Below are 22,328 nucleotides of genomic sequence, written 5' to 3'. Positions count from 1 at the left end.
GGCTCGTGCCGCTCTGCTCCAATCAGACGTCGGTGCGTCAGAGGCGCAGCTGTCTGCGTCAGGAGCGCCTCGTAAAGGGTGAACGACTGGAAGCTTTGCGCAGGTCGACCTGCAGCACTTTAGTTTTTAGAATATTTTAGCAGCGAGTCTATTTATTTTCTTCTTCTCTGGCTTTTTGTTGTTGTTGTTGTTGTTGTTCCCAGAGGCCAGCATGTCATCACACCTGAGAAAATTAGTCTCGCGCGTGGACTGTGTGGAGGGCTGAGGCGTTTACCTGACTTTAGGAGACTTTCTAGTTTCAATTAGGTGAGGATAATTAGTAAGAAAAATACATTTTATTAAATCTGTGCCAGATGGAGTCCGCACCCATCCCGGGACAGAACCCGGTGGAGTTGGAGTTCACACAGGAGAACATTGAGACGGTGAGTTACTTTAAATAAGTCTGCTGAAAGCGTGTTCGAGAGTCTTAAATGCACAATGTGACCTAAACTTGACATATTTGTTTTAACGAATATATAATTTTTTGCTCTTGTCGTTTTAATTAGTCAGTTTAGCATTGGAATAAAATAAAAATAAAACATCAGTTAAGGGGGGGAAAAACGGGTTTAGTTTTTGTAGTTTAGCGTTTTGGATGCTGCTCCAGTTGTAACTTGATTCCAGCTTTAAGCATATGCTGTCCTAATAATAACCAGCAGCATGTGTTTCGGATTAGTTCCTATGACAACACATTTTTACTATCTAAGAAATTGGTCATCCAGCATGCATGATTGTTGATAAATGCAAATATGATTTTTTTTTTTTAAATTTACTTCATGCCAGTTAAATAGTTGTTTTTGTTGATGTCCTGCTTGACTTATTTTGATCCAGCGTTTGTCTCTGTGTCTGCCGGCTCGTCCCTCTCCAGGCTCTCTACCAGCTGTACTTCGACCCGGACATGGAGCGTAAGAACGTAGCTCAGAAGTGGTTGACCCAAGCCCAGGCCTCAGCACAGGCATGGCAGTTCTGCTGGGCCCTGCTCAGCCCTGACAAGGTTCTGCTTTCCAAATTCTACCACTACTCCTCTGTCTTTATTATTATTCTGAAAGATGCACCGATTTAATGGAATCAGCCGATTTTCACCTTCACCAGCTCTGACTGGTGATTGGTCGGTTAGTATCAAAATTCCTTAGCTTTTTTTGCGTCCAGTCAATGCACCATATGTAAGCCTCAAGGGCACGCTAAACAACACCCTTCAGTGAGGAAGTTTCTACCAAAGGAGGACGACTTAAAGTTACCTATATTTAGCATCTGAGGTTAAAATGAAGTCTGAACTTCTGGTGTGCATCTGGAAATGGTGTCACACCTGGATTGACCTCGTTAATGTTGCAAGTTAAAAAAAAAAGAAAAAAAGAAAAAAGAAACTGTGGGATTTGCTAACTAATGTGGTGCTAACTACTATTAGTAATGCAATTTGAAGTCAATCCATTTGCACTATCACCATATTCATAACTCACTTAAACGAGTTAAGAAACATTTTCAATTCAAAAAGCCATTTTGCTGCTGAATTATTAATAGACAACAACAAAGGTATTTATTATTTTTAATGTGTCACTACAACCATCCAGATTGGTGCAAAGTGTTATTCTATCCGTTCAGCTTTCAGGTGTTTCAAGAAGCTCTGATCATTCAAAGAACTTCTTGTGGACTGTGGTTGCTAACATTAGCATTGGGGATGTTTAGCTTTGAGATGCTACTTTAGGTTTGAGTAGCTTCGCTTATAGGGTAACTGCTTTTAGCCTGAACACAACAAAAGTCTTTTCCAGCGTCCCATCAGATCATATTTTGAAACAAAAATGAACTCCCAGTGGGTCGCGAGAAGTGACTTTGTCACCCGTTGCTGTTGTTTGAAGATTAAGCTTGTGTGTCACATTTACGGGCGTACCAGAAACACGGAAATACAAATGTTCTGATCAGAACAAAAACGGATTAATTGGGTACAAAAATAAATATTAAAAATCTATGTGATTAATCAAAATTACAGCGTTAAAGTCTCAGCAATGAAACAGACCATTTAAAGAGATACACACAGTCAGAAATGCTAAGGAATAACTTAACCCGAAAACTTTCTGTGATTCAAATGCATGGGAGCCCAACTGAACTCAGGGTTACTTGGAAACTTTTGCTTTTTATAGATGCAATTCAGTGTGCATTTGTTGTATTTATAACAGAGAACTAACAAAACAACAACAAAAAAAACTTTCATGGACATCTCTGGTTTGTTCAGGTTGTGAGAGTGAGAGAAAGACTGAGACTTTCAGTAAACGCAAATCAGGTTTGTTCTGTTTTGTGTTTTAAATTGAAATCAGTAACGCATTTCTGATCTCTATCTTTGGGATTCTGTAAACCTTTAACAACTGATTAGGAAAAGAAGTTAAAATGGACATGATAAAAGCAAGAATGCTGGGGAGTGTTCATCATCCTGAAGAAAGTTGGTCATATGTTGAGTTTTGATTAAATTATTTTCAAATGTGTCTCTTCGTAGATCCCGGAGGTTCAGTTTTTCGGTGCCAGCACTCTCCACATCAAGATCTGCCGTCACTGGGGCGACCTTCCCGCAGACCAGCACGAGGACCTCAGGATGCAACTTCTTTCCCACATCTTATGCTTCTCCTCTGGTCCTAAAATGGTGCTCACTCGACTGTGTGTGGCGCTGGCCTCGATGGCTCTTAACCTCATCCCCCAGGCGTGGTCTGAGCCGGTGGCAGACATGGTGAGAGCATTCCAACCTCAGAAACCGGACTCTCAAGACAATCCTGGTGCCAAGGCTTCTCAGGACCCCCATGCACATTGCCTTGCTCTCCTGGAGCTCCTCACCGTACTTCCAGAGGAGTTTCAAAGTGGCCGTCTGGCCCGAGCCCGTCGCACCCAGCTGAGGGAAGCCCTGGCCGGGGAGTGGGCCGTAGTGTGTGGCATGCTCCGACAGCTCCTACAAAGTCAGGATTCGTCCGTTCAAGTGAAGGAGAAAGTTCTCCGCTGCCTCTCCAGCTGGGTGGGGCTGGATGTGCCGCTGGGGGAAAGCCAGGAATTGGTCCAGGACTGTTTTGCGGCGTTGTCCGACCCAGGGTTGTTCGACACCGCAGTGGAGACGATAGTTACTGCCATCACACAACCGGATTGTCAGAGGTGAGCACCAAGCTGGATCTTTGGTGGCCGTCAGATCTCAGTAGCTGAGGTGATTTTTTCAGCCATATTGAAATAGCAGAACTGCAATGGAAACACTTTTTCACATCACACGAGTCACGTGATCAAAAGCTGGATTTTGAACGATGAAGGAGATGGAGGATGATGATGGTTTGCTTTTGGGTGGGGTTTTCAGACAATGTGCCGCTGGCTCCACCAGAGCTCTCACAGTATATTTTTATGAACTACAAATATGCTTTTGCAGTATATTCATGGTTTATAAAAAGTTGCGTGTCATTTAAACGTTTGGAATCCGTAGCTCTTCTGTAAAATTGACTACAATTTCCACAAAAGACAGCATAAGTAGCTGCTTCAAAGTATAAGGAGCTTGTTGCTCCTCTAGTGGTTGATAGATGATGATCGCCATGGTGGAATTATGAATATATCTTACGTAGCTGTTTACATCAGTCACTGCCATGATTTTTAATGACTTCTCACGTGAACAAGCTTATTCACATGTGATTTTAATTTATTATTTAATGGAAACACTGCGACTACAAAATTATGTTTTTCCAACATTAGCAGAATATCACAAAGATTTGTGCACATTTGCAATGAAAACACAGCCAGTGGTGTGACCCGTAACTTTTGGGGAAGATGATGGTGACAGTAGTAGGAGATCGTCCTGCTGTCGGTGGGTCACCGGTTCAAGCCCTCACCCCATCCTTCTCTACTGTTGCGTCCTTGGGCAAGACACTTCACCCACCGTTCCTCTAGCATTGGTCAGAAGAGCCGATGGTGCCACATAGCATCCTCTTTTCTGTCAGTGAGCCACGGGGCAGCTATGGCGACAACCCAGTATCCTACTATCATCAGCATGTGAAAGGGAATGGATGGTTTTGTTGTGAAGCATCTTTAAGTGTCATTTCATTTCTTGTGTGGAGGTTTGCTAACGTTCTGCTGAGCCTGATGCCTATGGTGCTGGGCCTTTACGACCAGTTGAAGACAGCAGCTCAGGACGGGGACATGGAGACCACCCACGGTATCTGTCGCATTGCCGTCGCTTTGGGGGAAACGCACTCCAGGTATCCACACACTCTAAAACGTTCACGTTTGCCACAGGTGTTTTCATGTGCTTGTGTCTGGTAGGGTTTTGCTGGAACAACTGGACCACTGGCAGGAGTATCTGGCTTTGGTGAACATGATTCTGTTCTGTACGGGGATCCCTGGACACTACCCGGTTAATGAGACCACGAGCTCCCTGACACTCACCTTCTGGTACACGCTGCAGGTAAGAGAAACGGAGCAGGCATACATACAAACACTCACGGCTGCTCAGATTTTTAGCGTAGCGAGCAAAAAGTTTGCCAAGTTCAAATTATATTGGTTATTTATAGAGTTATTTTCCTCTCTTTGTTACTATGTGGTGAACATTCAGGATGACATTTTATCTTTTGAGGAAGAGAAGCAGGCAGTTTACCTGCAGGTCTACAAGCCTGTTTACTTCCAGCTGGTGGACGTGTTGCTGCTCAAATCCCACTATCCCTCCCAAGAGGAATACGCCTCCTGGTCTTCTGATGACAAAGAGCAGTTTCGAATTTACAGGTAAGTCGCTTAAGTGATGGAAGTTTTCAAACATCTCTTAAGTCTAGGTCAGGTACAGAATAATTTGCTCAATCAAAACGAACCAACTTCATAACCGTGGCAACAAGTTGATGTTTTTACAACTGAGAGCAACTTATTAGCATCTCAAAAAAATACCTGAACGATGATCCCAAATCCCTGAGGAGTTGAAAGGGAGGCTTTGTGGATGTTGAGCAGAAGTAGAGAGACGCAAGAAGTTCAAACAATCTCTTACATGAATCATAACGGGCAAGAATCACATCCCCTACACTGGAGTTTCACAAACTGTGGGGCGCGCCCCCTACGGGGGCGCCATGCCATTGCAGGGGGGGCGGGGAAGCCGTCTGGATGAAAAAAACAAAACAAAACATGAATGCTGTATCCACTGGGTTTTTACCTTAGAATGGCCAACTCTCTGTTATTCCTATGTCAATTTGATACAATAGGGGCTTCAGCATTTCCCATATTTGTGTCCTCTGTCACTTTTGTCAGCAGTTAAAACTGTTTAATCCATTATTAACATGTCTTAACCTGTTTTCCCGAGCCGCCTTTAAATGCAACATGAGCGCTACGACGCTCGCGCTGGGTTTACACCTGTGAAGGAGACCTGCTGCTGCTGTACAGAGCTACACAGGTGTGTTAGAATCACGGCAGCAAACCAGCAAGAGAACAACCCTGAACATACAAACAGAAATACAATGGCCCAGTCAAAGTTCAGACAAAAAATTAATTTAGACTCTATAAGACCTGAAAACTCATGTTCACAAATGCTTTCCATCCAATCTGAAAATATGAACGGACAAAGAGTTCAGTCTGCATGTGGGAGATTGAATAATTAAAAAAAAAATTATTAGAAAAAAATTTAAATCCCTTTTTTTAAATCTATAAAAATTGCAGTAAAATACTTTGTCATAACGCTACAAAATGTGGAACTACTTTGGCAGTACAAATATTGTAACTTCTGGATTTGTAAACAAAATTCATCCAGTAAGAAGTCGCTGCATATTTAGCTGCTTCATACCTGCAATTTACCCTCAACCTGTCGGCTGTTTTATCCCCAAGGGTGGACATCTCAGATACTCTAATGTATGTGTATGAAATGCTGGGAGCGGAGCTGCTTAGTAACCTCTATGACAGGCTGGGCAGGCTGCTCATGGACCCCCAACAGTCAGCGGTGTGGCAGGTAATGACATCAACAAACTTAAGTATTTAAGAATTGAAAGGGGCAGTGTTATGCAAAATTGACTTTTTTGAGCTTTACATCATGTTATATTATTTCCTCATCAAAAACATACCTGGAGTGTTGTTTTGATTCCTTCATGAATGTTTGAGAGATACTTTAATCTCCCATGGCAACCATTCAGTTGTACAAAACACCTAGGTGGACCTAGCTCCGCCTTCGAGGATGAAGCTCCTCCTCTGAGCTGCAGTTTCCAAGTTTCTGTGCTTCAGCCTCACAGATGCTCAAATCTACCTAATCGTATAATGAAGTTGATTGATTGATTTGAGAGCAGAACTCCCCTGGTGATTCTCCCACTCAGCTCCTTCAGACTAGCCAGAAGAAATTAACAAACACCTTGTGAAACTTTGTATCTGCTGAGCTCATTATATGAGCTACTTTTCAGTGCAACATTGGTAAAAACGTTGTTAAAGGGTTAATAGAGGAGCCATGTTGCAATGACTTCCTGAAGGTGGAGTTTCAGAAAGAGGAGTTTTTAAAGAGACAGAGGCCCAATTTCAAGGCGTTAAATTACCAAGTAAAACTTCTTTTAAGCTGTATTTGATATATGTTGCATTGGAAGAACTACAAAATGGCACTACTGTCCCTCTAATAGAAAAATGCCACTTCATCCAGTGCTTGTGAACTGCAGGTGAATTGAAGTGAAATGAACAGGTGCATCTCAGTAAATTAGAATACATTTATTTGGATTACTCAGAAAATCTGAATAGTACATAAGACTAATAAAGACATTTTTGCTACTGAGAAGTGTGTTCATGTACTTTATGACATGTCCACCCAATAGTTGGTCTGACCATATGGTTAGAAAACTGGACAGAGAGATGCTGGAGTAGGGGATATGATCTTTGCCTGATAATGGATGGAGGATGTGGTTTTAACCTCCTCTTCCTCTCTCGGCTCGTTGATCCTTTTCAATTCAGTTGGTCTAATTTCAACTTTGATTTGGTGTTTTCTTTTTTTTTCAGATTTCTCTGAGAAATCATTTTTTGTTTTGTTTAGCTGCAAGTTATAATCATAAGACTTTCACTGAAATGGTGAACTTTTTAGTGATATAATTTACTGAGCTGCACTTGTATCACAAGCTGTAGGTTTTCAGTTGGGTTTCATATTAATTTGGTAACATTAATATAATTCTGAATTAATTTATAATTCTGAATTAATTATGAGGGGAATTATATATTGTTTGCAACTTATTTCTTTAACTTGATGCATACATTTATATTTTTACTAGTTCAAAATGAATAAAGATTTTATTTGATTTAAAACAGACATGAACATTTATTTTGTAATTACTGTGAAAGGGGACGGTTTATTCAAGGTTTTTTTCTCCTTCCTGCACTTTTGTGTAGTAAGTGTTGGAGTATGTGTTTGTGAATTAATGATGAAATTAGTTAAATCCAGTGAATAAACTGACTGATTGAAACCTGCTGTTTTTGCTCTCCTAAGGACATCGAAGCGCTGCTGTTCGGCTTCCAGTCCATAGCCGAGACCATCGACGTGAACTACTCTGATGTTATTCCTGGTCTTATCGGTCTGATCCCTAGAATCAATATCAGCAACGTGATGCTGGCCGACACCGTCATGTACACCATAGGTATAAACCCTGACTTGGTTTATCTGAAGTAAAAGGCTCTAATCAGTCACTTAAAACAGATCATGTTTTTCAATCTAACTTTTAAATTAGAGATGCATCGATCCAATACTAATACCTGTATCAGTTCCAATATTGATAAAAAGTAGGTGTATGTGTGACAATCCATAAGGGTAAATCTATCCAATCTAATTCTACACTTTGTGCTCTGAGCGAAGTCATGATTTATTATTTCTTTTATGTTATATTTAGAATTTCTAATCCACTTTCTGAACCATTTGAAAGGTTTTTTGCCGTTTATTTTAACATGTTCGATCAAGTTGAACATGCTTTTGTCAGTTTCAGTTTCTTTAGTGTATATTTTACATTGGCTACCATAATTGACTCCTAAAAGCCTGTGTTTAAAGAAAAAAGAAAATAAATATTTGAAGTAAATTCAGCCTTGTTTTTCTGCATCGGATCGGTATCAGCCGATGCTAAACCTCAGATATCGGTACTGGTATTGCAAGCAGAAAAACGTGGATCGCTGCATCCCCAGTTTAAATTCTATAAATAATATTGAAAGCGATCAGAAATTGGTTCGAACCATCTTCGTGAAACCGGAGTCCGCTTCAGGCTGCTGTAGTGACGAGGCAAAAATGTCGAGCAGGGTCAGTGGCTGAGTGGCTGGCGGACCACCCGGTGATGCTGGGTGGCATATTACCCATGGTGCTGCGAGGCCTTGTGAAGGCGGAACTGTCCGTCTCCAGCATCTCCACACTCAAGCGGATCTGCAGGGAGTGCCGGCAGGACCTGGCGCCGTACGCTCAGGACATCCTCACCGTGTCTCAGGTCTGACACGCAACCCGTCACGCCGCCATGTCGTCACAACTTTGATTACTTTGTTTCTTTTCTGCTCTTTTCCATAAGGACGTGCTGGTGAAAGAAATCCATGAGGTGAGTAAGCAGCCTGGACATCTTATTAGCTCTGTTTTTAATTTTAAAACAACCAGCTGCATTGGTGTGTGTGTGCAGAGCAGCCAGTGCATGTGGCTGATGCAGGCCCTGGGTTTCCTGCTGTCAGCCCTGCCAGCAGAAGAGATTTTAGGCAGACTGCACTCACTCATCAGCCCTCACATTCAGCAGCTGGACTCACTGGTTCGGCTGGAGGTAAGCCTGAAGCACAAAGGAGTTTACAAAAAGGACTAAATAACCGTTGGAGTCTGGCCTGTGCAAACATAAAAGCCTAGACCAAAACCACATGTATCTGGATATGTGGGAAAACAAATACATTTTTATGCGTTTTGGCCTTTCATGCACACAAAAACTCAGTTTTGTAAAACTAAAAACGACTATTTATAAAAAGTCCAACCAAAGTGGAGATTTGAGAAAACTCAATATTTGTGTTTGCATGTGTACTAGGGGTGAGCAATATGGACTCAAAGTTTTATCATGATATATTATGATAAAGATTGCTTACAACTTTTTTTTTATTAACTGTACAGCTGCCACAGTCCCACAAACAAATTCTGCTCTTAAAAAAACATACTTATTTACAACATGTTTCTTTACCAGTCAGATTAAAAAAAACAAACATAAAAAACAAGTGTGATTTGTATCACGAAACAGCACACGGTAATGTCCTTTATGTCATATATTTTGGTATTTATATTTTTCCTTGAACAAACAGTGGAGAAAATACTAAATAAAAAAAAGACAATACTGACAATACCGACACCATTTATCATGACAATGATGAATGAAAATTCTTATAAGAAATTTATTACGATAAATTATAAGCGATACGGTAAATGCCCACTAGTGTGTACATGGGTTTGTGTGAGTTTATGTGGATGAAACCTTTTCTGAAACAGATCCTGTGTGCATACATTAAATAGACCCGTCTACGTGTATACACATAGCCTCCACTAATCAAAAGTAGGAAGGATAATTTCTTCTCTTAGAGGTTTGTCTGAACTCAACATTATTATAATGGCGTAGAAGAGATGAAATTTCCTTTAAACAAATCAGCTGACCCTTCAAATGAAGCTGGTGATCAGTTCTGCAGCTAGAATTAGGTTTGGAGGCTTAAAGTGTCACTAAATGACCTAAAAATCGACAGTAAGACCAAGAAACATCTGTAACTGTCAAAATCATTTTCTATATCAACAGCCTGACCCTGCCACTAAGCAAGGCATCATGTCCATCCTGGGCTTGCTGTCCAGCCTGTTTACCACCCTGGATGTCAACAGGCAGGCGGATGGCTTAGACGAAGAAGACGCCAGCCCCAGACTCACAGCTGCACAGAGCATCCAAAACCCAGTTAGTTTACCAAAAATAAATCCATAAACATGGCGCAATAATGAAGTGAAAGGTTATGTTTTTGATTATTTTCACCTTATTTTTCTACACGTTTAGGTTGTGGTTGTGCTGCAGCAAGTGTTCCCTTTAATCCAGACCATCATTAGCAAATGGCTTCATGACTCGGAAGTAGTTGAGGTATTTTCTTCGTTTTTCTTTTTTTTTCTAGCTCACTCATCACTTCATCTGACTGCTATATACATATTTCATCAGCCCTTACATGCTTAATGACCCTCCCATCCTAGGGAGTGTGCGGGGTCTTTGATAAATCAGTCCGGACCCTGCTGCATGACTTTGGCCCCATGGTGGCTCAGCTGAGTGAGATGCTGGGACAGATCTACAGCACTTACCCACAAGCCCCTGCCCTGGACCTGACTCGTCAGGCACGGATCCTCATATCTGAGCTGGGATAAAATAATAACATTTCATAAAAAAAACGTTGCTCGGTGTGGAAAAGCCAGGATTAATTTCACGTTCTCTTTAGATGGTGCACATCTTTGCTGGAGAGGAGCAGCACATGTCGGACGTCAGGAGTCTTGTGGAAGTGCTGACCTCAACTACGCTGTCTGTATTCCAGCAAGGTAACGAAGGCTACACTGTTGCATATATTTGAGTCATGGTTTATTTTGCTTCCAAAATGTTAATATCTCATACACGTGTGGGCTGGGGCCAACTTCACTCAGGTGATGAATAGGAGAGTAAAAACTTTAGGAGGATTAAAAAAAAACCCAAGTAAAAAAACAACTATTTCACTCTACTTAACCATATTTCAAGTATGTTTATCATATTAATTCAATAAAATAATTTTTTTTACACACAATACTGGCTCATTCACTGATTTAGATGATTCAACATCACCGGGTACGTTGAAAATAAGACCCAGTGGGAAAAGAACGATGTTCATTAAAATCTGAAAAGCTTCCATTCAAAACAAATCTGATAAATTTTGGATCTTTGGAAGCAAGTTGAAGCAATTTTGAGCGACTCAACACTGGGTGATGGTACTTTGTGTTCTCCGTGTGACTCGGCAGGTCCAAGGGATCATCCTGACATCGCAGAGTCGTTCATGAACCTCCACGCTCAGGTTGGTGGAACGCGCATTCAAACGCAGCCAGTAACTGAAATCATCACAGCTGCTGAACTCTTTGTCTGTCGAACATTTAGGTTCTTAAAAGGAGTCCAGATTTGTACCCGTCGACCCAAGTGGATGTCAAAGCTCTGTTTTACTCAGGTGAGCTTCAGCGCAAGATAGCGTTCTTTACAAAACTACAAAATGCAGGGCTTCAAAAATATCCTCTCCTGTTTTTCTGCAGGGATTCTGTCCATCAAGTTCCCAGAGACGCCCACTGTTAAAGCAGCCTGCCTATTCTTTGTAAGCAGCAAACGGGACGGGGGAGGGAGGTGTGACGTTTCAGATCGGGAACAACTTTTCCTTAAATCATATGACTGATTTTCATTTTCTGTCATTTTACCAACAGACGGAGTTTCTGAGTCGCTGCAAGGACATGCCGGCTCTGAACGACGTGCTGCAGACGGATGGAAAGATCCTGACAGAGACGGTGCTGCAGGTAGACCAACTTGTCGTCGGTATTATTCTGAAGAGCGTCGCCGCCCTCATGCGTCTGCTTTGCTCCTCTCCCAGGCAGTCGGAGGCGGTTCTTCACGCAGCCTGGCAGAGAACTTCTCCGAGGTTCTGCTCAGTCTGAACAGACACAGTCCGGCTCTGCTGTCTCAGTGGCTCACAGAAACCCTGCAGACCCCCGGGTTCCCATCGGCCCATGTGACTACGGAGCAGAAGCACACCTTCTCTCAGCAGATCCTGAGGTACGCCAACATTTGCTGAGATCCAGGTATTACATTTTGGGACAGTATCATGTGTTTTCCAGCCACATAGTGTTATTTTATAGCACAATCAAGTAACTATGTTAAATTCAGTTATTAAAAGAAGTGTCATGTATCAAATATGACCTCAAAGAAATTTGACTTTGTAATTTAACGCCTTGAAATTTGGCCTCTGTCTCTTTAAAAACTCCTGCTCTGTCTGAAACTCTCCGCCTTCAGGAAGTCATCACAACATGGCTCCTCTATTGACCCTTTAATATAGTTTATTGTTTTTACCAGCATTATAATCTACTCTGGGTGTTTGCTAATTGCAGCTGGCTAGTCTGAAGGAGCTGAGTGAGGGCGTTGTGGGTCAGGGCTGCTCTGTGAAGAAGGCGGGGCTAGAGCCATACAGGCGTTCTGCACAGCTGAATGGTTGCTATGGGAGATTAAAGGATATCTCAAACACAAAAAAAAAAAAAAAAAAGTACTTATAATTATACAGTGATAAATCTTCATAGACTAATAGTTATCTTAATAGTAATAATTTAGTTTAGCTAGTTTATCAATTTCTGATTATGTCTGTGACTAAAACAAGCGGAACCGTGTCACATCCTATTTATACACCAAGGAAACAAATAGTCGTAAAATACTAGTTAAAAGCTTCCTAACTAGTCATTCACTTAGGAATTATTAGTTAAGAACTAACTACTATAGTAATTTATGGCTAATTCATAGCCATGAACTGCTAGTTAAAAGCTTTTTAGACACCTGAAAAAAAGATTTAAAATGCTTCAATTACTTTTATTTTTTAAAACGATTGTTATATGTAGATTTTTCTTTTTTGTACTTAATTAACTAGCTTATGCAAATTAAAGATTTTTTTTTTCTCAAAACAGAACTCAATTATGCTACTGTAAAAAAAGACATTTAAAAATTTACATATTTTTATTTGCAGAAACCTAGAAAATTCTTTGACCAGTTTTATGGAGCCCAGCATCTCAAGGCGTTTTGAGATCTTTAAAATAAAAGCCTCTACTGTCAAACTAATAAAAACTAAAATCTTTTATCTATGATTTTTGTTTACTCAATCAGCAAATAAACTCAGGAATCACTTGATGATCTCAGCTTGTGCTTTAACAGCTTTCCCTACCATGTCCTTCCTTCCAGGGAACAAACAAACAAGCGTCGCGTTAAGGAGACGGTGAAGGAGTTCTCTCTGCTCTGCAGGGGGCTACTGGGGGCCGGCTTCTCTGAATGCTAGCCGTCGGCAGAACAACCCGGAACAGGACGATCCACTCAGGACGAGACACTGGAAAACAGAAAAAACACTTGGACACGACAACACAGACGCATTCGGAGGACGGTTAAGCACATCTGAGTCACTGTGGGACATGTTTTTAATAAAATAGTTGTCAGAAAGTGTCACAGTGCCATGAATGTACATTTACTGGAAGAAAAAAATAAAATAAAAAAAAACAACACTGATTAAACCAATCTGTTGTCGCAGGTGAATGAGTGTTTACTGATTGGTTCCTCTTTCCCGTCGCATGCCGCTGCTTTATCTCAGCCCAGCCCTCCCCCCCTCTTTCCTCCTCCAAGTTTTTTCTTTTCTTTTTTTTTTTTTTAAAAAAGCTTCCATCATTACATCATATAACTTAGAACTCTCATATCTGCTAATAGATAAGAAAACAACTTGATCACATCCACGACAGTAAGGAGAACAAGAGCGACTTTTAAGAAGAGCGCGCATAGCGACTTTCTGTTTTTAATCTGCTGCACGTCGCTCCAGTCGTCGTGACGGGGGGGGAGGAAAATGTTTGAACTAGGACAGTCTCTGTGGAGGTGGGTGCTCACTGCAGAGGGTCTATGAGTCTGTGAATTTCATCCACTCAGGATCCTCCTGCAGCCTCCCTGACCAATGGCTGTCCACTATCGTATCCTCGTGAAAAGGTTCAGCACCGACTTTGATTCCTGTTTGGAAAGAGAAAGAAAATGGTGATGATTTTATTTGGAGATTTTTAAGATGAAGTGTAGCGACAGCATTTTTCTTTTAGTTTCAAATCTTTACTTCCAGTTTTTTTTTTGTCTTTCAGTTTCAAAACTTGTTTCAGTTTTAAACTTTCAAAGTTTAAAACTTTTCGTGAAATAGTTTAATTTTTTTTTTTTTAACCTTAGTGCATCGTGTTTTACTGAAGACGTTCCAGAAGCGAAGAGTCTCGTCTCCAGCTCCGGTAACGATGGCCTCTCCGTCAGGGGACACGGCCTGGTGAGGACCGTGTTAGAGAACATGAGACCTCGAGCAAAGATGAACCCTGCTGGAAATGGTAACTACAGTGGTGAGCGGCAACCAAACGGTTCAGACATTGCAGTTTATTCCCGTAGTGACATTTATTAATCCATTTACAAACACAGATTGAAGCAGTATGACTCGGTTGCATTAGAATGAATTGCGGTGGTGTACATACTTCTGCCAATCCGCTTGTGCGCTAATATTGGAGCTGATTTTTTTGTTTAGTGCTTTGGCGTTTTTGCTGACAATGAAAATGTTTAGCACACTCAGTTTCCCCTAAATTAATTTTTCCAGATTAATTCTAAAGCACCAATTTACTTGCCAGTTTTGTAAACTTCCAGTTAAATAAAGTTCTATGTCTGTATTGAAGTTTTTGTTATTAACTTTAAAGAATTCTTCAAGTAGGTAGACGTTTCTATTAATGCTCTTATTATGAAGTGTGAAGACTGTTTATGCAGTTTCCTGTCCTCATGTTCTCCCTTTTTTTCACTTCAATAACTTTTCATAGAAACATACAGGAACAGGATAAAACACAGACAGCAGAACAAGTTAGAAACATAAATACAGTATCTATGGGTCTCATAGAGCATGTAAATTATGTCAAAGTGATGTTGGTGCTCGAGCGTTGGAGTCTTTCAAGGGCAGATATAATTTTGCGCTTCAGCATTAACTTCTGTTAAATACTGTGCTTTAGAGTTAGCAAAGCTAACGTGCATCACATGTTCTTTAGGGTTAGCACAGCTAACCTTTTAGCTAGCGGTGCCCACCACTGACGAACTGGATTGATTTGGACAGAATGGCTCAAAAAGTGGATTTCATTTGAATGGGATCTGTACAAAGAAAGCAGCAATCAAAAGAGTGAGATCATGTAATGTTCTCACTGTTTCTGCCAAGTTTGCTTGTGTTATGACCACATAACCAAACCGCGTTTGGTTATGTGGTTAAAGCAGTTCTTAACATACCAGATATAAGACTCTGTAGGAGTGTCCGGTCAGCTTGGCCACCTGCGTTAGAGACGGATACTTCCACACCAGAATCTGGTTCTGAGAGTAGCCGTGAGTGCTTACCTGGACAAAAAAAAGAAAAACAAGTAATGCACACACATTTTCATATGACTTAACTGAAGAAAGTTTAAAAATATTTTTTAAAAAAATATTTATTTGTGGAATACGATCAGAAATGAACCATGACATTAGTTTATGAAGGCAACTGGCTGATTTTACACCTGACCAGATGGACTGGTCTGATACAACCATCGAATGCACCATATTTAAGGTTGAGCTAACAACACTCTTCTGTGTGGAAGTTGTTACTGTGTGAAAAAGCCTAAGCTATTCTCAAAATGTTTTTTCTCAAAGTTTCACCTATAACCAGACATTTCTCCCATGTTCTAAGTGAAGTAATCTGCCAGTGGAACTAGAACAGAATTACTGACTTAAAACAAGCTGCTACATCTTGTTGAAATCTTACTTGTGGGTTAGTTTTGTCGTATTTTAAGTGCACTAAGATATTTGCAGTAGAAACTAGAAAAAGATGCTTGGTAAGATTTAGCATTTTTGCGGTGTAGTTGAGACCAATGCACCAAACTGAAGACATTTATCATCCAGTCTTTGATAGGAAGAGATAGAGACACGAGAAAAACATACAATCATGAAAATGATCATGCAATGAATAAGATTTATTCCTTATTGTGACACACTTATCTGTAACCCTTGGATGTCTCTGAAAAATTGCTACTTTATTTTAACTATACAATTTTTTTAAAAGGCAGTTCAATTTTCAATTTATCCAAAATTCTGGGGAAAAAAAAAAGAATTCAATAAGAAGAATGTTCACAGCTTTTGAAGAGAAATCACAGTAAATCAGCCTTGGAATCTCTCTGCGTTAACTGTGGGTGCGGATGATCCTCCTCACCAGTTCGTTGGCGTGTTTGGACCAGGCCAGGTTGCAGACCTGGGAGCCGGTGTCGGTGCTCTGCAGCGCCTGACCCGTCAGGGTGTTCCAGAAGCGCAGGCAGCGGTCGGCGGTGCCGCCGCCCGAGGCCAGCAGCCCGTGCTGGTGAGGGGACCAGGCGATGGCCTTGACGGCCGCCAGGTGGTCACTGTACTGCTGCACAGGGACGAGGCTGGAGCTGTTCCACACCAGCAGCTGGACGGACAAATAAATAAATAAATAGACAAAGGCTGCACAGTGGCGCAGTTGGTAGAGCTGTTGCCTTGCAGCAAGAAGGTTCTGGGTTTGATTCCCAGCCCCGGTCTTTCTGCATGGAGTTTGCATGTTCTCCCTGTGCATGCGTGGCTTTTCTCAGGGTACTCTGGTTTCCTCCCACAGTCCAAAAACATGTCAGGTTAATTGGCCTCTCCAAATTGCCCCTAGGTGTGAGTGTGTGTATGCATGGTTGTTTGTCTCTGTGTTGCCCTGCGACCTGTCCAGGGTGTACCCTGCCCCTCGCCCGGAACGTTGGCTGGATATGGGCACCAGCACCCCTCCCGACCCCACTAAGGGACAAGGGTGTAAAGAAAATGGATGGATGGATAAAAAGACAAGACTAAGGAGCTGCTGGACAAAATCTGTGCAGGCCTTAGTAGCACATTTATTTACAGCAGTTCTATAGAAATGTATAATGTATCAAATTCCATTAGTTTATATTGAAAAAAAAAAGTTTGTGCATAAAATTCTGTAACTTAAATTGCCAGCATTAGGTTAGCTTAGCTGCCTGATTTTTTCCTAAATGTTTAGTAAAGATTTTATATCATCTGAAGGCAGTTTTTTTTTATTTAATACAAACTTGATATTTTGGTGTTACTCTTATGTATATTATGCAGGTTTATGGCCCCCTTGTGGCCCAAGATAAATAAGCAGCATCCTGGAGTTGCTGACTCTGCTACAGTTTAAAGACTCAACGGTCCACTTTTTTTCGCTTCACTTGTCTAAGGTTTAGTATCGGCTGATACAGAACAACAATGATGATTTAACTAAAAACGTTTCCGTTTTTAACCACAAATATAAATGTGATGAATTACAAATTTATCTGATAGCTCTGCACCAGAACAGCACATTTAAATACACCAATAGCTTCACAAGCTTGGTCAAACATGTAAAAAATAAACTGCAAATGGTTTCAAATATAATGTAAAATAAATAATAAGGCATGATGTCACTCAGAGCACAAAGCATAGAATTAGACTGAATAGATCTGTTCTTGTGGCTCAGGCACATTGTCACCAACACCAATCTGGAATTTTTTCAGTATCGAGACCGATACAGATATTCCTATCAGATCGGATCGCATCTCTACTAGAGTCTGCTTCAGGTGCCTTACTTTGTTGTCGTTGCCTCCAGAAGCGAGGTGCTGGTGGTCCGGAGACCACTTGAGGCCGCACACCTCTTGCCGGTGACCTTGCAGCCTTCTCTCCGCGGCGGGCGGCGTTCGGACGTCCCGCTGCAGGATCACCCTGTCCCGACTCCCCGACGACAGCTGCTCCCCGTTCCACGCCAGCGCACCTGCAGCGCCAAAGATTCCAAACAAGAAACCTCATCGTTCTGACTGAGTGAGCGTCATTTGGCCCGGCGATGCTCGGTTGGGGCCGGACTGACCTACTCGGGCCGAGTGGCCCTCCAGACACGTCAGCTTCCGGCCTCCGGCTGCGTCCCAGATCTGAACGTAACCCTTGTGGGTTCCTACGGCCACCAGGCTTCCCTGAGCCATGCAGAGAAAAATAAAGAGTCAGTTTTTCTCCTCAGACACATCTAAGAAGCAGATTGATACGCTCAGGATCCTCACCCTCTCATTCCAACACACCGATGTGACAGAGTCCCCATCAACTGAAAGGTCACATAACCTGGTCACCTGTTGGGATCAGAAAGAAGCTTTTAATTATTATTATTATATACAAAACCTGTTTTATATGTCACAGTTGGATTTACATCAAACGCATTTTCATTGTGGATCATTCATGATAAATATCATGAATGTCCTGAAAGGGCCGGTTGTGGCAGAACGAATGGATAAAACGAGCCATTAAAACGATAGTAAACAGCTGCCTCTGCATTCAACAAGGGCCTTAAATTAAATACTGAACATCTTTTCACAATCGACTTACAATTAATTTTCAATTAATGGTTTATTTGATTAAGAGTTGTTCTAATCAAATAAATAAAAACATCCACTTAGACCTTCTTTTAAAGCTCTAGTTTGGCTGCAAAACAGCAAAGGTCGTCCTTAAGCAGAGTCAGTTGGTACAGAAATAAAGATGGCGGGGCCATATCAGAACGTGAAAGAGAAATGGTCCACACAAAGTTGAGTTTGGAATGTCAACCAAACTTCATGAGGTTCTGTTTTGAGATATAACAGAACAACCAGCTCCTTAAGTTTCACCTTGTTACTGCTCATTGAGTTTTTTCTCCCAAAATCTTTGACTTTTCAAACTCAGAAACTTCCACGTTTTTTTTTTTTTCTCGAAAATTTCTGAGATTAATCTTGAGTTTTCTACTAATTTTAGCAGAAATTTACTCCTTTATTTTCCTATCTACAACGGCCTGAATACATTATCACAGGGGACAAAAAAACAGAGAATAACAGAAAAATGATGATGAAAAAAAACAAACCATGATTCCGATAAGCAAGGCTGACTTAGAGCACTGTCGTGAATTAATAATGCACTTTATGGAACCAGGTTTGAACATTTGCAGAGAGAACTTCCAACTCAGTGTTCATGGGGATTCATTGTTTCACATATTTTATTTTTCTATTCAGCAACTAACAGGTTCTTGTTTTGCTAGATTTTATATGTATGTCTAAGGTTAATAATGCGAGAAAACCACAATTTCCTGTTTATTCACTCAAATTTTTAAGAAAACGGGCGCTTATCAATTAATCATTAACCGATCGATCAACTTTTTTACTGAGCAGTGTTGCTCCTGTCTGACCTGGCTAGTGCAGGCACTCCACAGGTAGACGCAGGCCCCCAGCCCCACGCTCAGCAGGTTTCCCGCCGACCAGTCCACCAGGTTGAGGTAGAAGTCGTCCTGCAGCTCCGGAGCGTCCAGGACTTTGAACGGGATCTTGGAGATCTTTCGCGCCGGTTTGCGGGGCGAACGGAGGAGCTTGTGACTAGAGAACCAACCGTCAAAGAGAGAAAGAAAGAAAAAACTATCTGAGCTGAACAGAAACTCCAGTAAATGTCCGGTGGGACGTTTGCTACCTCTTGTTGCTGAGTGGAGAAAGTGAGAAGGGGGAGACTTCATTACCGCCATCGCAAGGCACTCTCTTCGTGTGGACAGCGTACTGCAGAGATCACACACACACACACACGAAGACGACAAAGAGTTACACCTTCCAGTCGGATTGAAGCGGCTCCGTCTGGCGAGGATTCGACGGTGATCTGCACCCTGAAAAGGCCGCAGGAATCTGGAGCGAGAACTTCGTGCCGCCGGTCGTCAGCGTGAGGCTCCGCCACCGTCTCGATGCCAGCGCCCAGCAGCTCGTTCCTCAGCAGGGCGGCGTAGGCCACGGCATCTGAAGGAGGAAAGTCACGGTAAACGGAAAGGAGCGGATCAGGGATCAACAACGACCGCTGGTCGAGCGAGTGGGAGGGGCGGAGTTCTGACCTTTGCTGGAGTCGGAGCTGGCGTCCTTCGCTTTGTGGTTCTGGGCGGGAGAGCGGCAGTTCTCCTGCAGAGAAAATCCATGAAGCATCTACAGCCGAATCACGACTGGTCAAAGAGTTCAGTGTTTGTTTGTTTTGTTAAATGAACAGCTTGCACAGTTGACAGGCAACATAAAGCTCTTACGTTGGCATAGTGGAAGTTGATGCTCCAGTTGCTTCCAGCGCGGGTGGGAATGAAGCGGTCCCCTGACTTCACACTGAGAGGGCTGCAGGCTGCTCCAAAACTCTAGGAAACCAACAGACAGCCCAGCATGGTTACTGAGGACAGGATACACACCCTCCTGTCAGGACCAAACACCACGGTTTGATAGAAAAACAGACGGAAAGAAGGACGGACGGGTGACTGGATGGACTTTTTGTCATATCAGCTCACATTTAGATATTTATGGAACAAAATTCAGACTGAGGTCCCAGTTAAAAAAAAGCCTAGTAAATGAATATATAAATCTAGAATGTATAAAAAAAATTAAGTGTTTATCAAAGGGTTACAAAACTGAAATGATGATAAAATTATCTTTGCTAAATGCTAAATAGACATGTAAATGGATGAATGGATAATAATATGGATTGACAAACAAATAGATGACAATGAGATGGGGAATAATGCCCAGAAAGACAAAGTTTTATGCTGTAATATCTTTTCCTATAAAAAACAACTCTAATCTTTCTAAGCCTTTTTCCCCCCAGACTGTTTAGGAACTCTGGGAGGAGGTTCAGCACAGTCTGAAGTCTGTGTTAATGGTAAACCTTAATACTAAACTGTGTGCATTAGTGACCCTGCTGTCCGCTCACCTTGGTCATGCGGCGCTCTGTGGGCAGGTTCTGGTGGTTGATCTGCCTCAGCAGCCGTCTTTCGTACTCTTGGTCCATCCGTTCAGTGCTGTGGGTTGGGGGCTCTCCCCGCCCCCTCTACACCTCCGCTCCCTCCCGGTGAGGAAATCCGCAGAGGATCTCCATCTCTGTATAAACCAAAACAACTTAATTCAAATCACGCAGCACCAAGGAGCGATTTAAAGGCACCAGAATGTTTAACGAGCTAGGGCAACACGAACCAAGCGGCCCAGTTAGCCTGCTGTGGTCGTGTTGACACTCTGAGGCGGTATGGGCTCATGCTGGGTCTGCAATGCTTTAAAACCCCGGTCATCGTTATTTTTATTATTCAGGTGAGAGCAGCAGACATTACCGAAACGTTTCAGGATGTGCTCATAAGGAAAGCCGCACCGTTGTCATGGTATCGTGCTCGCGCACACCAACAACCGCTTCCACCTCTTCAAACTAACCCCAGCCATCTATCCTGCCCCTCGATAGGCATGCGTTGTCCCACCGACCTGTCAGGTGTCTCAGGTGACCAGGGCGGCAAACATCTTCGGCTGAAAGGATGAACTCCGCGTTAGGAAGAACTGTAGTCGTGTTCCGTGTAGCAGCAGCGGTACAGCAAGATGCCAACGCGAATCTCCTATGTTGTTTATGTTCGCGACAAAGATGGCGTCCGAGTCAGCTGTGGCAGAAATTTTTTGCTTTGAGCTGACTTCTGCTGCCTGTACTGAGCTTTGGAGACGGCGCAACAGCGACACTCGCTGGTGACTTCAGCACATTTTGAATGAGTTAAGGCCGTGGCTGTCAGTGTCTTCGGTTTGCCCACAAGATGTCGCTGTTGCAACGCAAAACAACTTAAAAGCCGTTTGGAAGTGCTAAGTAATTCAAGTAGCAGGCCCTTCATTTCGAGCAGAAGTGGTTATGATTAATACTAGACTGTATTAATAAAGAAATGAAATTCGTGGTATTATGTTTGAATCTAGGCTTGGAAGCTGTTAAAATGTATATTTAGGATTCACTTATATTAACTTAAAAAAGTCACCTAATGCAGTGTTTATATTTGTGTAATTCAATCTAAGCCTAAATATTCAAAGAAGTAGACCTATAATAACTGGAGCTACATAGACTGACAATTCAGATAAAATGTATTTTACATATTTGAAATTTATAGAAAAGTGGCAACATAAAGCCAACTTTTAAAAGAAAACCATAGGACGTACTGTTTGTTTCCAGTGTCTCTGGTCAGAAAAAAGCGTTTTTGACTTAAATGCAAAAACAGAGAACTGACCGAACACACCATACCCAAGGTGAATCTTGGTGGTGGCAGCATCATGCCATCTCTCAGTATTTCAGCCCTGCCAGAGAGATGTGCAGTAATATTTGCTTTAACTGGGGGTTCATAAGCAAATGTACGCCACACTTTTTAAAATTTTACCTGTAAAATATTTCCAGCCATGTATCAATTTTCTGTCACATGAAATCTAAAGTAAATACATAGTGTGGAAATGTTCAAGGTGTATAAATCCTTTTGTAATTCACTCTATCTTTATTAAATATAAAACATCAGATTCTGTCAAAGCCAAGCCTTAACCAGTTGGGTTAAAACTGAGAAAACATTTTTGCAGACCTCCTGAAACCTGCAAAATCCCCCTCACAATAATTTAGGCCCCATGTGCCAAACATCAAAAGCCGGTCTGTGGAGCAGATAGTGTAGGAACCGATAACACATGCTGGCTTAATGGCCCCCGTGTGAACATGACTTCAAAGCAAACCCAG

General features: G+C 41.9%; 2 protein-coding genes across 2 annotated transcripts; one reads left to right on the top strand and one right to left on the bottom strand.

Moving 5' to 3' along the window:
- Positions 1–72: 72 nt before the first annotated feature.
- On the top strand, positions 73–13,271 carry LOC106922831 (importin-13-like). Its single transcript, XM_014995552.2, has 21 exons — positions 73–422; positions 905–1,030; positions 2,522–3,162; positions 4,104–4,244; positions 4,309–4,450; positions 4,598–4,764; positions 5,845–5,965; positions 7,469–7,616; positions 8,263–8,444; positions 8,523–8,549; positions 8,628–8,762; positions 9,765–9,914; positions 10,011–10,091; positions 10,199–10,336; positions 10,438–10,534; positions 10,985–11,037; positions 11,118–11,184; positions 11,267–11,325; positions 11,432–11,521; positions 11,596–11,777; positions 12,945–13,271. Exons 1-21 carry the CDS (start codon positions 354–356, stop codon positions 13,036–13,038), a joined length of 2,910 nt encoding a protein of 969 aa, XP_014851038.2. The 5' UTR covers positions 73–353; the 3' UTR covers positions 13,039–13,271.
- On the bottom strand, positions 13,137–21,277 carry fzr1b (fizzy/cell division cycle 20 related 1b). Its single transcript, XM_014995555.2, has 14 exons — positions 21,065–21,277; positions 20,529–20,695; positions 19,861–19,962; positions 19,678–19,741; positions 19,458–19,585; positions 19,272–19,354; positions 18,997–19,180; positions 17,852–17,917; positions 17,665–17,767; positions 17,390–17,571; positions 15,982–16,215; positions 15,030–15,134; positions 13,948–14,040; positions 13,137–13,748 (listed from the first exon to the last, which is right to left on the bottom strand). The coding sequence occupies exons 2-14, from the start codon at positions 20,604–20,606 to the stop codon at positions 13,707–13,709; spliced, it is 1,464 nt and encodes a 487-aa protein (XP_014851041.2). The 5' UTR covers positions 20,607–20,695; positions 21,065–21,277; the 3' UTR covers positions 13,137–13,706.
- Positions 21,278–22,328: the final 1,051 nt, after the last annotated feature.

The sequence above is a fragment of the Poecilia mexicana genome, unplaced genomic scaffold (assembly GCF_051168715.1).
Source record: "Poecilia mexicana isolate PSO_F unplaced genomic scaffold, ASM5116871v1 scaffold_17, whole genome shotgun sequence".
NCBI classification, from domain to species: domain Eukaryota; kingdom Metazoa; phylum Chordata; class Actinopteri; order Cyprinodontiformes; family Poeciliidae; genus Poecilia; species Poecilia mexicana.
The sequence above is the reverse complement of the archived record's forward strand: the minus strand, read 5'-3'. Positions and strand labels throughout refer to the sequence as shown.

Excerpts from the sequence above, each read along its gene's own strand:
- LOC106922831 (XM_014995552.2), top strand. The coding sequence starts at position 354 with ATGGAGTCCGCACCCATCCCGGGACAGAACCCGGTGGAGTTGGAGTTC. Across the intron at positions 8,763-9,764 it reads ACTCACTGGTTCGGCTGGAG|CCTGACCCTGCCACTAAGCA; the intron begins GTAAGCCTGAAG and ends CTATATCAACAG. Across the intron at positions 11,522-11,595 it reads TGACAGAGACGGTGCTGCAG|GCAGTCGGAGGCGGTTCTTC; the intron begins GTAGACCAACTT and ends CTCCTCTCCCAG.
- fzr1b (XM_014995555.2), bottom strand. The coding sequence starts at position 20,606 with ATGGACCAAGAGTACGAAAGACGGCTGCTGAGGCAGATCAACCACCAG. Across the intron at positions 17,572-17,664 it reads GGGCCACTCGGCCCGAGTAG|GTGCGCTGGCGTGGAACGGG; the intron begins GTCAGTCCGGCC and ends TTGGCGCTGCAG. Across the intron at positions 16,216-17,389 it reads CTGGAGGCAACGACAACAAA|CTGCTGGTGTGGAACAGCTC; the intron begins GTAAGGCACCTG and ends TTGTCCGTCCAG.